This window comes from Metopolophium dirhodum, chromosome 4 (genome assembly GCF_019925205.1).
Source record: "Metopolophium dirhodum isolate CAU chromosome 4, ASM1992520v1, whole genome shotgun sequence".
Taxonomy (NCBI): domain Eukaryota; kingdom Metazoa; phylum Arthropoda; class Insecta; order Hemiptera; family Aphididae; genus Metopolophium; species Metopolophium dirhodum.
Window position 1 is genome coordinate 23,231,100 of NC_083563.1, and position 16,159 is coordinate 23,247,258.

Consider the following 16,159-nt stretch of genomic DNA (forward strand, 5'->3'; position numbering starts at 1 on the left):
CATGTAACAAAAATGTATCTTATTTGGATCCCTCCTTTTCTTTTTCTTAAAATATTAAATTGATATCAATCTAATTGTTAATTTTTATATACCTATGTGGCTATGTACCTTATATACCTATCTTTTCAATGTCAGCATTTTCTGATAGAAAAGCGAATATAGTTAGTACTTTTGGGGGTTAACATTAAAAAATTAAAAGTAGTTTTAGAGAGCGTCAAGAAAAACAAAAACAAGTGGTAATTTGTAAGCAAAACTAATTTTTGAAAAAAATCTAGTTTATTTTTTTGTTGTAATTCAAAAACAAATAATCGTAGATCTTTAAAATTTTAACCAAATATTTATATTAGCATTTTAAATGAATGAAAATTTCTATTTGAGCTAGTTATTTTGACGAAATTTCGAAAATGTTCAAACTATTTTTCATTAAGAAACTTATTCATTTTTCCTCTCATACCTTACATTAGAAATGTTGATAGAAAATTCCCCTTAAGTTTTCCTACATTTAACACAAAAATGTTTACTGGAAAGTCAAATTAGCTTTTGCGAGCGTTATGATGGATATTCACCCGTGATATTCTAAGCGGAACGAGGAAGCTAGTGGTTTTACAATGGATTTTTTTTAATTATTTATCCTGTATAGAAAATCTCTACCAGAAAGATTGCTTCAGTTTCAACATATAGTATTGTATCTCTTAGCAAATTGGATCAAGATAGTACTTTAGAAAGGTAATTTTTCGATTTTCTCAATAGTTATTTAATGCCACCATTGATATTATCATTGAATTAAAGTATAATATACAATCCATTATACATTGACCCACTGGCCACTGGTAACCTACTGTACAGCAAAGCGACATACACTTACCCGCTTTTTATTTTGTCGTTATTAAAAAATTAATAACAGTAGTTACTTGAAACTTTCATCATTTTCTATACATGATAACATTTTCAAAATATTACTATTTGTTTTGAGTTATTCGTAGACATTTAAAATTTGAAATTTTTTAGTTTTTTATTCTGTCTATAAAATTGAATTCGTTGGTTCAAAAAGTTTGAAATTTTTATACAATGTTCCTCATAAGTAGTTAAAATAGCAGCTGATAAAGATCCATAGGTCGATATCATAGGTTTCATAATAGGTCGATTCACTCTAATTTTTAAACTAACGAGTAACGGAGTTAATTAGCTAAACGTGATCTGTTGAGCGTAAATTTACTATGTTACGCACTTGTAAGACGGAGAAAGAAATGACAATTTAGCATCATTTTAGTCACAATAATATCATCAAATATACTAAGTATTTTTAATAAGTTAGCAGACAGTCTTCGTCCAGAATTGTTTTTATTATACAATGATTTTATATCATTGAATTCAAATTTAACACCATCTATTACCTAGTGACCCACTTGTATAAACGATGCATTGGCGCAAATAGGGGGAGGGGGGCTTAATCCCCCCAAATGTCGGTCAAGTCCCCCCAGTTCAAAATCTTCTAATTAGTACTAATTTTTATATTCTGTAGTACTAAGCAATGGCCTATGGGAAGGGGGCTTGAGCCTCCCCCCAAAATAGTAAATTTGCGCCAATGCCTACTGTACAGCTCGGCAACACCCACTTACCCGTTTTTTACAATTTATTTTCAAACTTCTATTTATTATATAATTAATAACTACCTATTTAAAAAGTTGAATCCACATTAAAACAATTTTTGTTTGGCAATCAGAAATTACCGAAATAATAAGTGGTTCATCACGTTAAAAAAAATCATAACTTGTTTATAGGTATTAATTACCTATTATATTATTATATATGAATGAATTATTGTAATTTGTATATCAATGGGCACTACGGATATTACATATTATATCGTGTATATATCGGATGTGTGCTGGACATGTTGCTGTGAATTTGTAGTATAATATTTTATTCAGATTTTTTTCATTCATGCGTAGCTACAAAACCGCTTATATTTTAAAATGTATCAAATTTAACAGTATCCGATGCATGTGCATAATATCTACCTATCTGATCATAATATTTTATGTGGTGGGCAGGTCTTGTGGACAAGCCGCAAGCAATTTCCTGGGCGCCACATAGACTGATATCGACCTCCTCTTTAATATGATTGCCTACCCGACTGTATTTTTACAACCTCTGTCCTTGATATTTAGCCAAAAGGTTTTATGAAATAAATATTCTCCAATACCTAACGCTATCGAAACTAAAATAATTTGTGTAACAAAATTACTTTTTATTGCACTTATAATACTCAAAATGTTTTAATATATTTTAACGTCTATATTTTGTATAGAGTTTCAACATTAATCCATTGCCCTAGTCCTGCAGCTACATACTGAGTGGGCGGAAGCCTAGAAATGACGTCACCCTTAAACCCCCGCCCGACATCCCTGTTATTGATTTTCACCCTTGCTTTCTTTGGCCATGCACAGGCGCAACTTAAGGGGTATACACAAGTAGTCTACTGATGGAGGCTGATGAGTTCGTGTCTGTAGGTCGAACATTTTCACCACCTATGTTGTGATATTTAAATTACAGGTAATTTATTATTCATATACTTTAACTTGTTTTGATTAAAATAGAAACCTTTTTATATTTTATATTTAATGTTTACTTATGTATTTTATAGTCTTATAGAGTAGGAGCAAGATCATTTAAATAACGTCACATCATATAGGTACAATCATAAAAGGCGTCAATCATGTCTTCTGTGAAAGTAGCCGTTCGAGTACGGCCTTATAACAATCGAGAAATATCTAGAGATTGTAAATGCATCATAGAAATGGCTGGTTACACTACATGTAAGTTTCGTTATTCAAAACTTTCAAAATATAAAGATATAAAAAAATTGGCCCCTCCCTAAATGTCGTGCAATGATCTATAGTATAGAAACTATAGAAACGATTTATTTTATATATCGTGTGTCCTCGAAAATTGGGTACACTCTATAACTCAGTTACCTACATTAGGTATTCAATTTCCTATACATATTATATTTTAGAATTTCGTCTACCCGTCTACAGAAGATGAATGATCCAATAGTTTAGTTTCATGTTCTGCAAACAGAATTCAAATATATGTAGGGTACTGACTACTGAGTAATATGGGTAGTTTAATTATACAGTGTACCCTGTTTTCACGGACACACGGTATATATATATATATATATATATAAATAATGTATATTGATCACAAATTGTTTTCATTCTAATAATAAAAAATATTAAAAAATATGAACTTTTTATTTATCAAATATCTAATTGATAAAAATGTTATAATAATACTAATTAACAGACAGGTACACACAAACAAATTGCGGGATGGGGAGGGGGAAAAAATCATATTTTATATAAATTAAATGTATTAAATTTTTACAATTAAAAGTAAATCCTAATATATAAGTAAAAATGTTTTCATAGAAGGTGGGAGGGGGAGAGGGGTTGAAACATTCTTTTGTATAATATACATTACTATTAATAAGTAGTTATCTACTCAAATTAATAATATAAATAATAGTAGACCATGAATTTTAAAATTATCTTGTATGTAGTGTAGTATTTTTATTATCTATAAAATATCATGAAAAGTTTTTTTTTTAAAATACATTATTTATTTTTATGTAACTGTTCGTGGTTGAAGAGTTTTAAATTGCAATATGTATATTATTTTGTAAACTAAAGGAGTCTTAAGATATATTTTTGGGAAAAAGCTTTCATTTAATACTATTCAATATATTATATAAGCGTTTGGAACAAAAAATTAAACATTCTAAAACCATTACATTTATAATTTATATTTTCAAAAATAATCTAAATGGTACCTATATTGTGAACGCAATAATGCAATTTATGTTTTTTGTAAATTTTTAATTTTGCAGCTATAACGAATCCAAAACTCCCATCTAATGTTAAGGATGCTACAAAAAGCTTTAATTTTGACTATTCTTACTGGTCTCAAAATGTAAGTAACAAATTCAACTCTATTTTTTGCTAAATAAATTTCCATGTTCCTTTATTTTAGCCTTCAGATCCAAATTTTGCATCCCAGACTATGGTATATAGAGATATTGGTGAAGAAATGTTGCAGCATGCTTTTGAAGGTACCTATACTGCCGCCGTCATAAGCCATTAAGCAGTAACTCCTTTTTTGTCGAAATCGAGTTTTTGGTGTCTATCAATAGATATTTTAATTCTTAATTGATTATTAATCAATATAAATTGATAAGAAAATAAGATAAGATGCAAATTAGCAGTACCTATGTCCAAATACTGTTTTATTGTTTCTTGAAAACCACAACTTTTGGAGTGACTGATTAGTGTCTTATGACGTCAGTAATATTTATTACCATTTTACTTTCAACTATTAATGCTACTATTACCATCTCTTTTACTAACAAATAGTTGTTTGTATTAATTTAGGCTATAATGTATGCATATTTGCATATGGTCAAACAGGAGCTGGAAAATCATACACTATGATGGGGCGGCAAGAAGAAGAAGGTCAAGAAGGCATAATACCATTAATTTGTAAAGATTTATTTCACAGAATTAGATCAACTACCAGCGATGAATTACAATATTCTGTTGAGGTTAAAAATACTAAATTTAAAAATAATATTTATAATTATATATCTATATTTTAATTTTAGGTTAGTTATATGGAAATATACTGTGAACGTGTTCGCGATCTATTAAATCCCAAAAATAAAGGTAATCTTCGAGTTCGTGAACATCCCTTATTAGGACCTTATGTAGAAGATTTATCAAAACTTGCTGTTACCACTTACCAAAATATCCATGATCTTATTGACGAAGGCAACAAAGCCAGGTAAACATTTTGATATGTTTAAAATCTTTAAAAGGTATACATTTATTTTTTCAAAGCTCTAATTAATTTTATTTTAATCAACTATTATTTTTATTATTTTTTAAAAATGATTTTTTCATTTGTTTTTTTTTATTTATTTCTATCAGAACAGTTGCAGCTACAAATATGAATGAAACATCTAGTCGTTCCCATGCAGTTTTTACTATATTCTTTACTCAAAAACGGCTAGATGAAATGACTCAGCTAACTACTGAAAAAGTTAGTAAAATATCACTAGTCGATTTAGCTGGTTCAGAAAGAGCAGACTCAACTGGTGCGAAAGGAACTAGACTTAAAGAAGGTGCAAATATTAACAAAAGTTTGACTACCCTAGGAAAAGTTATATCTGGATTAGCTGAAATGGTATGTATGCCAATGATGTATATATAATTGTAAATATCTTTTTAATTTAGTGATTACACAACAGTATATTATATTAATATTGATTATCCTAGTTATTTATATTTTACAATAACTTTCCCAATTTAAGGAAGTACCTAGTTAATTTTAAAAAAAAAAAATCCAAACTATTTGTAGTATACAATAACTAAAAAATATTTTAAAATATTGAGATTGTATTTTTTTAATTTTCCAAAAATGATATAAAAAAGTATTTTAAAGTACTTTTGGTATACTTTATTTTGAATATAACTAAAATTATAAATGTTATATAAATATATTATATTATTATATTTGTTTTTCATGCTTTTCAATTTTCAAATGACTAATAGTCAGTAAGTATTTTTGTTTATATTTATTTGACATTTATTATATTTTTCTATTTCATTAAATTAGGCTTCTAAAAAAAAGAAAAAAGGAGATTTTATTCCATACCGTGACTCCGTTTTAACTTGGCTCTTGAGAGAGAATCTTGGGGGAAACTCTAAGACTGCAATGATTGCTGCTATTAGTCCTGCAGATATTAATTATGATGAAACATTATCTACTTTACGGCAAGATATGAATGATATGAACTTGTAATAATTTTTATTGATCAATGTTATTCTATTTTATTATAGGTATGCTGACCGTGCAAAACAAATAGTATGCAAAGCTATTGTTAATGAAGATGCTAATGCTAAACTTATCCGAGAACTCAAAGAAGAAATACAAAGACTTCGAGACTTATTAAAAGCTGAAGGAATTGTAGTACAAGAAGGTATATTTTTTATTATTTATTTACCAACTAAATTAAGTGTTTATCTCAATTAGTTTGGTGACAGTGGTTTTTATTTTTATGAACATCAGGTGGTAAAATGGTTTATGGGAAACTAAAAGAAAACCGTAAGTAGGGGTCACCTCTCATGCTTTCAGTGTCCTGTTTCCATAAAGCTAGCTTGGCTTTGACATATATAATACATTATATTAATTATACTTATATTCTCTATAAACAACTAAAATAATAATATTTGCGCTTAGCTACCATTATCTGCATCATTCAAAATATATACTCTATTGTACATTTATAATAATTTTAAATTTATTTTTAGGAGATGACGGAGTCAAAATGCTTAAGGACGGTGATGAAAAACCTAATATTCCTTCATCTATGATTGCTGAAGAGGCTGTTGACCAACTTCAAGCTAGTGAAAAATTGATTGCTGGTATAAAAATATCTCTATGCTTGCTTAATAATGTACTTAATTTAACTGTTATAATTTATTTGTTATAAAAGAACTGAATGAAACGTGGGAAGAAAAATTAAAACGCACAGAAGAAATACGAATTCAAAGGGAAGCTGTATTTGCTGAAATGGGAGTAGCGGTTAAAGAAGATGGTGATACAGTTGGAGTATTTTCTCCACAAAAGGTAAATTTTACAACATTTTAGCTTGGCAACCAATTAATTTTGCTTATCATTTGTTAAGACTCCACATTTAGTCAACCTAAATGAAGATCCATTTATGTCTGAATGCCTTATATATTACATCAAAGAGGGTGTAACACGTGTTGGATCTGCTGAATCTAAAATCACTCAAGATATTCGACTGTGTGGCTCATATATACAACGTGAACATTGTCGGTTCGAGAATTCTAATGGTGTCGTTACTTTAATACCTATAAAAGGTGCCTTATGTTATGTAAATGGACGAGAGCTTACTGATCCTATTGTATTGAAAACCGGTTCAAGAGTAATTCTTGGAAAAAATCACGTTTTCCGATTTAATCATCCAGAACAAGGTAAACTGATAAATATATCATTCATATGACGAAATAATTTTAATTAATAATGTTTAGTAAGAGAACGCAGAGAACATAAAAACAAGACAGAAGTAACGGCGGAAAATATTAAAGAAAGTAATAGAAATATTCATTTATAATTTAAGATTTTTGGTTAATATTAAATAAATTTATGTTTTAGTCACATCTAAACCAGAAAAGAGTTCTCCTGCCGAAACTCCAATTAGTAATGAGTATGTTGATTGGAACTTTGCACAGATTGAATTATTAGAAAAACAAGGAATAGACTTGAAACAAGATATGAAACTAAAGCTAAATGCTCTTGAGGAACAGTTCAAAAAAGATAAAGAAACAGCAGATCAAATATTTGAAGAACAACGCAAAGTAAATAAAAAAAAAAATTGAAAATAATTAATAACAATTCTAACATTTTCATTCTTACTTACAGAATTATGAGGCTAGAATAGATGCACTTCAGAAACAAGTTGAAGAACAAAGTATGACTATGTCAATGTACAGTTCTTATACTCCAGATGATTTTATTCAAGAAGAAGATATTTTTGGTATATAATATAGTTTGATATTTATGTTTTAGCATTTTATATTGTTTTAAATTGGAATTTCAGTTAATCCATTATTTGATGCTGAATGCAATTGGACTGACAAGGAATATCAGTTAGTTTTAACGACCTGTCGTAAATGGAAATATCATCAATTTACATCATTGCGGGATGATTTATGGGGAAACGCTGTCTTTTTAAAAGAAGCCAATGCTATATCAGTCGAATTAAAGAAAAAGGTATAACATTTTGACCAACTTAAGAGCACTACTTATACATTTTGGGGCCTGGGGCTAATTTTTTGGTTGGGCCTTTTAACAAATTATAAATTCAGTTTTTTTTACTAAATCTGTTTTATATATTCAATTTATTTTTAAGATTATAAATTAATTATACCATAAGTCTATAAGTAATTATATAAGAGGACTTCACACCCGCTTGTGTTGTCTCTGTCTTACACAGGTACAATATAGACAAAACGTGTTCACGCAGTCTGAGTATAAATTGCTCAATTATTTTGGTTAAGAGTATAAATACCTATTATAAAATTAAATTGTTACAATATTTCTGAGGGCAAGTCCTTGAGTTTTTTCCATTATACCCAATATAACACTCATCATAGAAATAGTAAACATTTTAAAATACCTTTAACTTTTCAAAATTTTAATTTTTAAAAAAACTCACCATCTTTGCCTTATAAAATATTGTCATATTTTAATTTTGTAATAGGTATTTTTATTCTAACACCAAAATTGAGCGAGTGATACTCAGACTGCGTAATGTCGTATGTGTGTAAGACGTAGAGAACACATGCGGGTGTGACTTCCTCTTAATGTTGATTGATATAAATAAAACATATATGACTGTATTACAGTAATATATAGAGGCCCTTAATTATGTCGTGCCCGGAGCTGCAGCCTCCCTAGCCCCTTTACCCTAATTAGGGCTCTGCTTAATATGTTTTATTTTATTTAATTAATTTAATTTTTCAGGTTCAATTTCAATTTACGCTGTTAACAGATACTTTGTATTCTCCATTACTTCTTGACTTCTTGACCGAAGATGATGATGTAGATAGGCCATTTCCTCGTACATATGTTGCTATCGAAGTACTTGACACAAAGAATGGCGCTACTCATTATTGGACATTAGATAAATTAAAGTGAGTATTTATAAGTTACTCATATTTATCAGGTTATCAGGTAGGGTGATTCTAACGCTTGTCTTTGTGTTAGAACGAGGTTGGATCTAATGCGCCAAATATATAATGGGGATATTGAAAGCCCCCAGAATTCACCTTGCGAGCTCAAGGATGATTTTTTCCAATGTCTGACTGCCTGCACCCCTAACAAGTCTTTCTCCTATTTGATACCCTCAAGGTTAGTGTTCCCTATATAAGTCCTATTCATAATGATTAAGTGGTTTGTCAGACATGCTTATTTCGAGAATATATTAGGCTAATTATCCCATTATATTTTGTCAATTTTTCCATAAATATTTCAAAACATTTAAATTGTTGAGACAATTTACAATTTTTGTTTTTATTGATTTATATATTATTGTTTTTTTTTTTATGCATACATTTACAGACAAAGATTAGAGCTTATGAGAGAAATGTATCAAAATGAAGCTGAAATATCGCCTACATCACCAGACTTTAATATAGAAGCAATTACAGGTGGAGATCCATTTTATGATAGATTTCCATGGTTTAGACTTATTGGCAGAGCGTTTATCTATTTAAGTAATCTCATGTATCCTGTACCTTTAATACACAAAGTATCCATTGTTAATGAAAAAGGTGATGTCAAGGGTTACTTACGTGTTGCTATACAAGCAGTTTCAGGTACATAATATTGATTATTATATAATAATTCTCAACTATATTCAAATAATATAGTAAATTTATGTATATATTTATAGAAGACGAGACTTCTGATAACTCTTGTGGAGTTAGACAATTTGCAAAAATTTCTTTTAATGACAAAGATCTGTTAGGTCGTTTGTCCGTGAAAAAAAATACTGATATTATTGAAAGAATTGTCACAGGAAAAAGTAGCAACAAAGGAGATGGTACTAAATATAGTTTTTATATTGTCTACTAGAAATTTAATTGTTAAGAAATAAATTTAGAAATTGAAGCCGATGGCGATAGTGGTCATGGAGATAGTTCTATGTCCTCTGATATCAAAGATGAAGAACTTCCAAGTCATCTGTTAATTAGTAAAGATTTTACATTTAGAGTTACTTTATTACAAGCTGTTGGTGTTCCTGACGAATATGCTGATATTTTTTGTCAATTCAAGTATTTTAAAGTTTAAATTTTTTTTATTTTATAAAGATTTTATTAATTGTAAATTAAACGTTTTAATTTTTAGTTTCTTGCATAGACATGATGATGCATTTTCTACTGAACCTGTAAAAAATTGTGGTAAAGGCACACCAGTTGGATTTTATCATGTACAAAATGTAAGTAGTACCTTATAAAATATAAAATATAAATTATAAAATGTTTCATGAAATAAAATGTTTTTTTTATTATAGATTACTGTTCCTGTTACAAAATCATTTATAGAATATATAAAGACACAGCCAATTGTATTCGAAGTTTTTGGACATTATCAAAAACACCCACTTCACAACGATGCTAAACAAGATAGTACTTTGTATGTTGGATTAAATATCTAGTTAAAAGCAGGAATATTAATATAAAATATAATGTCTTATTATTTTATCAATATGCTAGTGTTCGGCAACCTCCAAGAAGAATGTTACCTCCTTCAATACCAATTAGTTTACCAGTACGTTCTCCAAAGTTTGGAGTATTGCCTTCATTGTGCACATCACATATACATGCCAAATATGATTTATTAGTTTGGTTTGAAATATGTGAACTTGGTAAGCTAATTAATTAATTAATATATTGTTTGAATAAAATATAATATATGTATTAGGTCCTGATGGGGATTATGTACCTTGTGTGGTTGATCATAGTGAAGAGCTACCATGTCGTGGATTGTTTATGCTACATCAAGGTTTACAGCGCCGTATACGTATTACAGTAGTACATGAAACTGCTCCAGAACTACGTTGGAAAGAAATACGGGAACTTGTTGTGGGTCGTATTCGTAACATACCACAATCAGAAGATGACGATACAGACAATTCAGTACTCTCGCTTGGCCTATTTCCTGGAGAATACCTTGAAATACCTGGTGAAGATCGTTGCATGTTTCGTTTTGAAGCAGCATGGGATAGTTCATTACATAATTCTATACTTCTTAATAGAATATCTACTGGCGGGGAACATATATTCATGACTATATCAGCTTATTTAGAGGCAATTATTGGATAATTTTATAAATTAAGAATTTTTTAATAAATTTATTTAATAAATTATAGTTGGAAAACTGTGGATGTCCAGCAATAATTACCAAGGACTTAAGCATGGTTATCTATGGTAGAGATGCACGTACGGGACCTAGATCCTTGAAACATTTATTCAGTGGCAATTACAAAAACAGTGAAGCAAATCGGTTATCTGGCATTTACGAACTTGTGCTGAAAAGAGCTTCAGAAGCAGGTAGTCCAGGTAGTTTTCGTGACAAAAGAGAAATGCAGTAGAAACCACAAGAGTTGTTGGCTTGTAGATATTGTAGTTAAAGCTTTTTTCTATTTTAGAAATGTATTATGGTAGGTGTTCATTGTAATATTTTGTGCAGGTGTCCAAAGACGACAAAGACGTGTTTTGGATACAAGTTCTACATACGTCCGAGGTGAAGAAAATCTTGAAGGTTGGAAACCGCGTGGCGACAGTTTAATATTTGACCATCAATGGGAACTGGAGAAACTTACCAGACTTGAAGAAGTAGGCCGTACCAGACACATGATTCTTCTTAGAGAACGCCTGGGTCTTGACAAAGTACCAATCACCAAATCTGAAAAGGTTTTTAATCTATGCTTGTCCATGTTAGCTTATATTTAATATTCATTATAAATCATATGTATCATAGGAGGTGTGTAACATAATAGCCAAAGCATCAAGTTCCACTAAAGATATAATGAGGCCACCTAGTCCTGTGGTATTGCGTAATATTGATCCTAGTGTTTATGAACCTTGGCAGATGAATGAGAGAGAACGATTCTTGGCTACCAAATGTATCAAGCTTATACAAGGAAGAATACCATCTAAAGTATACTGTCATACTATTATATTTTAAATTGATAAATAATATAAACAAAAATAAATTATCCTTTTTCAGGAAAATTTGTTACAATCTTACACTAATGTACTAACTCCGACTGATGATAAAATCGACTCAAACATCAGTCATTCATCAAGTTGTGTTACCATTTCAAATCATGAGTATGATAACAAAATTATTATTAAATTAAAATTTATTTATTATTGCAAACATTTTTTTTTAAATGTTTGATATTAGATTATTCTCGCCAGACCGTAGTTTTCAACGTGGTTCAAATATAAGTGACTCCATATACCTTAATCAAGATGTTATGGTCTCTTCACATTCATCAACATCTGAACCACAACTCGTGTTATATGTGCCAGAAGTTGAAGAGATAAGAATTAGTCCTGTAATTTCGAGAAAAGGTTATCTGAACATACTAGAACATAAAACTAATGGATGGAAAAAACGATGGGTGGTAAATATTTTTTCTAATTATTGTATACATTTTTTTGACTATAAAAGAACATATTTTAAAGTAAAGAATAATTGATTGATGTTGATATTTTGTTATTAGATATTTTTCACGTTTATTAATTTTCAGACAGTAAGACGTCCATATGTATTTATATTCAGAGATGAAAAAGATCCCGTAGAAAGGGCACTGATCAACTTAACTACAGCTCAAGTTGAATATTCTGAAGATCAATTAGCCATGGTAAAAGTACCAAATTCATTCAGGTAATTTATTTACATTTCAGTTCATTAAACATAAAAACTTTAAAAGTATTAAACTAAAAAAGTATATTATTAATTAAAAATAGTGCAAGAATACAAAAATATATAAGTTCCAATTTATTTTATAAGTTTTCAACTGTCTGAAGTCTTATAAGTAATAACAATATTACAGTCATAGACCTTATACTAATAGACGGAGCGTAGTGCCTGTGGTGAACGTATAAGGTCTATGATTACAGTACAGAATATAAATCATTAAAAGAAAAAAGAAAAAAGAAAAAAAAAATCTAAACATTTTTAATAGTTATGAGTTAAGCACATACATATATTATATTCAGGATATTTAATTATTTAAGTTTAATTTATAAGACAAAAAAGGTAAACATTTAAGGTACATTGTAATTTTTTTTATGTTTAAAAAAATATTAACAAAACTATTTTATTTTATGCTTAGTGTTGTTACCAAACATAGGGGCTACTTAATGCAAACATTATTAGACAAAGAAGTATATGAATGGCTGTATGCCATAAACCCTCTTTTAGCCGGTCAAATTCGGTATGTTATTAGTAGGTATTGTTAATAGTTTTATGCACAATATTATAATCTTCACTCAAATATTTTTTAGGTCAAAAACATCACGGCAAATAATGCCAAATGGACAAAATCAAAAGCCTGCATTTGTGTCCAATCCAATTGACACGCATCAATAAATATCAAAAATTTATGCTATACCTATGTGTATATTTGTTTGTGTATGTCCTAAAATGTTAAATTTAATCACATTTAAATATCAGCACTGTTGTTTTGCGATATACCAATTAGTAATGTGCCATTGAAATGTTGCGCTTTATTTTATTATGCTGCCAAAACACGTATGATTGCTTTAAAAAAAGGTTTAATACATTTTAAATTTTAAAACAAAGGTTGTGAAATAGTCTATTCAGTATTGTATAACTATCGGTCTTTCTTATCTCTTATTTTTTATACCGATACAAACTATTATACTTAAAAGTAAAAGCATAAATGATCAAAGAATACTATTCTTATTATTTCTTCAACCATTATTGTGATATTTTGTTTTGTAACATTTGCTGTATACATAATATGTTTTGTTTGTAATTAAATGCAAAATAAGATTAATCCTTTGCTCTAGTCAAATATATATATTAAATCATTATTTATTATGTTTAAATGCATACAATTAAATTATTTATGAAATAAAGTTTGAAAAAATTACAAAGTCTTTTTACTGAATTACAAGTATATTTCGATCTAAAAAACCTTAAATAATTGAGAAGAAAATGTTTCCTCAGTTTATAGCAGGTTATTGTCTAATCTCTGGATATTTAATATTTAAAATACCAAAACTGAAATATTTGCCTCATCCTTGACCCATTATAATTTAATAATTTATAACACAGTAGAACTTCCATATAATGGTCACCAAAGGGACTGTAAATAATGACCGCTATTTAGAGGTGCCCGTCCTACAAAGGTAGGATAACACTCGACAAGACCAAAAAAATTGACCATTACATAGAGGTGACCGTTAACGGAAGTTTTACTGTATAATATATATGATAAATTATATAAATTATTTTCATATTTACATATAGTATAAATGCAGTATAGTATAAAGAAGTGAGGCCGTGAGGGTTTTTGATTTTAATGTTAAAAGTTTTCCAGTTGAAATGTATAGCCTGTGCTTATAATTATGACAAAATAAATTGTAGCTGAAAACAGTAAACTTGAAAATGTACAGCTCTAATATTTTTTCATAAATAACAATACCTAATAGGTACTTTACATTTATTTATATAAAATATAGAATTTTGAGTACTTGAGTCACAAAATAGGCACGTAAAATTTGATTGAATCTGTGCTAAAGTCAGTCTATTGGAATTCAAATTTCATAAATCTGGTTAAAATTTTACTCATTGACCATTGTAGTTGTGGGATAAATATAAATCCATGTACAAACACTAAGACACTACAAACATTATTTAATGACGTATATATCAGAATTGTATTTACAATTTAAATATTAATTTTAAGCAGAGTTCATATTTATACATATTGTAACATGTTCAGTGCACTGAATAGGGCCCTATTATCTACTTGAAGAAATAAAAATAAAAATAAATAAATACTGCAATGGACTGATTTCACAAATAAATGTCAATACTCCATATACTTACTTAATAGCCTTATGCACGACTAAGTATGAAGCACTAAGTTGTGAATCGTCAATCGTGATCTACTGATAATACCGCCAATAGAGGTATACGGTATACCTAGTGATATGTGACTGCTTTCAAGTTTCAGAATTAAGTACAATAATATATACTTTGTAATAGTCTCTATTTCTCTGTATTCTGTAAGTCTGTGATTAGTTTAGTACCTATATAAAGAGCTCTCTATTTAATAGTGTAAAACGTAAGCGGTTAGACTACCAAATAGTCGGTGGTTAAAAAGTCCGAGGCATAAAAAGAAAAAAAGTACGGTACCTACCGCATATTATTAGGTAAAAGGAAAAATACGATGTGATGCATAATCAAACGTTCCAATTATATAGTATAAATATAAATTGTAACTAAATGATTTACCTGACGAAATTTATAAATAGTCTTAATGATAGTTAATTAAATATCTAGTTCAGACACGTACCCAGGGGGGCCTAGGCCCTAGGTGGTCCGGGCCTCCCTTAAATTTACTTTGGCCCAAGGCCGGCGGCCTGCCCCTCCCCAAATTCATATTCAAATTATTTTTACTATGAATCAAAAATATGGTATGGTTAAAGCTTATTAGCTTAGTTTATGCACATTAAATAAATCTATTGTGATAACTATTCGACAATATAACTTAGTATGATTTTGATTATTATATAACTTATATAGTAATATATAGATATATTAAATTAAATTTTATTTTCGTAGAAAACGTTATCTTAAAGTTAAATATTGCGAATATATAGTAGAAAATAGGTAGGTATCGTGGATATAAATAGACGGCTGTGGACTCAGCCTCGTGCATCAGCATTCAGCAGCATCAGTTAGGTATTGTTTAGCGATTAGGTGGTACTGATGTGTTCTCAATGTAGAAATATTCAAATGTATTGTTACTTCTTACTTGCAAGTTGCAATAAGTTATAAATTTGCTTATTTTCATGACACTTAAACGATGACTGTGTTAATACATTACGATTAAATGTAAATGCTAAAAGAAATTGTACAACTCAATCTGATGGCACTGCAGGCATATATAAGTTCCACCCCGTATGGTTAAAATAAATTTAACATTGCTTAAACATTTTTTTTTTTGATTGGTATTTATATTATATGAAAATTATTTTTTTAACCAACCAAAGGTACATTTTAAATTATTAAGATTCTTGGTACCTAAGGGATACTGGCATACTGCCTAAGGGTCTGGGGTAGTATATGAAGATAGAAACCCTCGAGAGAATTTTTCAATCTGTGCAAATCTTCAAATCTAAGTTTTTACCCAAAATTGTTGGCCCCTAATATAAATTTTCTGGCTATACATACCTGACCTATAGGTAGTCAATACTTAATTAAACTGAGAAATCGTTATAAAATATTATGTATA

General features: G+C 29.1%; 1 protein-coding gene across 10 annotated transcripts; it reads left to right on the forward strand.

Moving 5' to 3' along the window:
- The first annotated feature begins 2,313 nt into the window (after positions 1-2,313).
- LOC132942436 (kinesin-like protein unc-104) lies at positions 2,314-13,797 on the forward strand. Of its 10 annotated transcripts, none has more exons than XM_061010801.1 (34): positions 2,314-2,556; positions 2,648-2,819; positions 3,896-3,978; positions 4,039-4,117; positions 4,437-4,606; positions 4,667-4,845; positions 4,992-5,247; positions 5,680-5,837; positions 5,904-6,043; positions 6,133-6,168; positions 6,375-6,488; positions 6,560-6,693; positions 6,752-7,064; positions 7,122-7,181; positions 7,246-7,448; positions 7,513-7,627; positions 7,691-7,863; positions 8,617-8,786; positions 8,860-9,003; positions 9,214-9,470; positions 9,548-9,697; positions 9,758-9,929; positions 10,003-10,093; positions 10,169-10,290; positions 10,371-10,522; positions 10,579-10,964; positions 11,027-11,216; positions 11,347-11,570; positions 11,638-11,817; positions 11,887-11,990; positions 12,067-12,289; positions 12,416-12,552; positions 13,004-13,116; positions 13,176-13,797. In XM_061010801.1, the coding sequence occupies exons 2-34, from the start codon at positions 2,720-2,722 to the stop codon at positions 13,196-13,198; spliced, it is 5,151 nt and encodes a 1,716-aa protein (XP_060866784.1). In that variant the 5' UTR covers positions 2,314-2,556; positions 2,648-2,719; the 3' UTR covers positions 13,199-13,797. The 10 variants fall into 10 exon arrangements, with proteins under 10 accessions (XP_060866784.1, XP_060866781.1, XP_060866782.1 ...); XM_061010798.1 differs by having other exon boundaries at positions 13,004-13,105; positions 13,176-13,796; XM_061010799.1 differs by having other exon boundaries at positions 11,027-11,207; positions 13,004-13,105; positions 13,176-13,796.
- The last annotated feature ends 2,362 nt before the right edge of the window (positions 13,798-16,159 follow it).

Bases quoted from the DNA above. Each gene is read 5' to 3' on its own strand.
- LOC132942436 (XM_061010798.1), top strand. From the start codon at position 2,720: ATGTCTTCTGTGAAAGTAGCCGTTCGAGTACGGCCTTATAACAATCGA. The intron at 7,449-7,512 runs GTAAATAAAAAA...TCTTACTTACAG, and splicing joins TATTTGAAGAACAACGCAAA to AATTATGAGGCTAGAATAGA. The intron at 11,217-11,346 runs GTAGTTTTCGTG...TATTTTGTGCAG, and splicing joins TTCAGAAGCAGGTAGTCCAG to GTGTCCAAAGACGACAAAGA.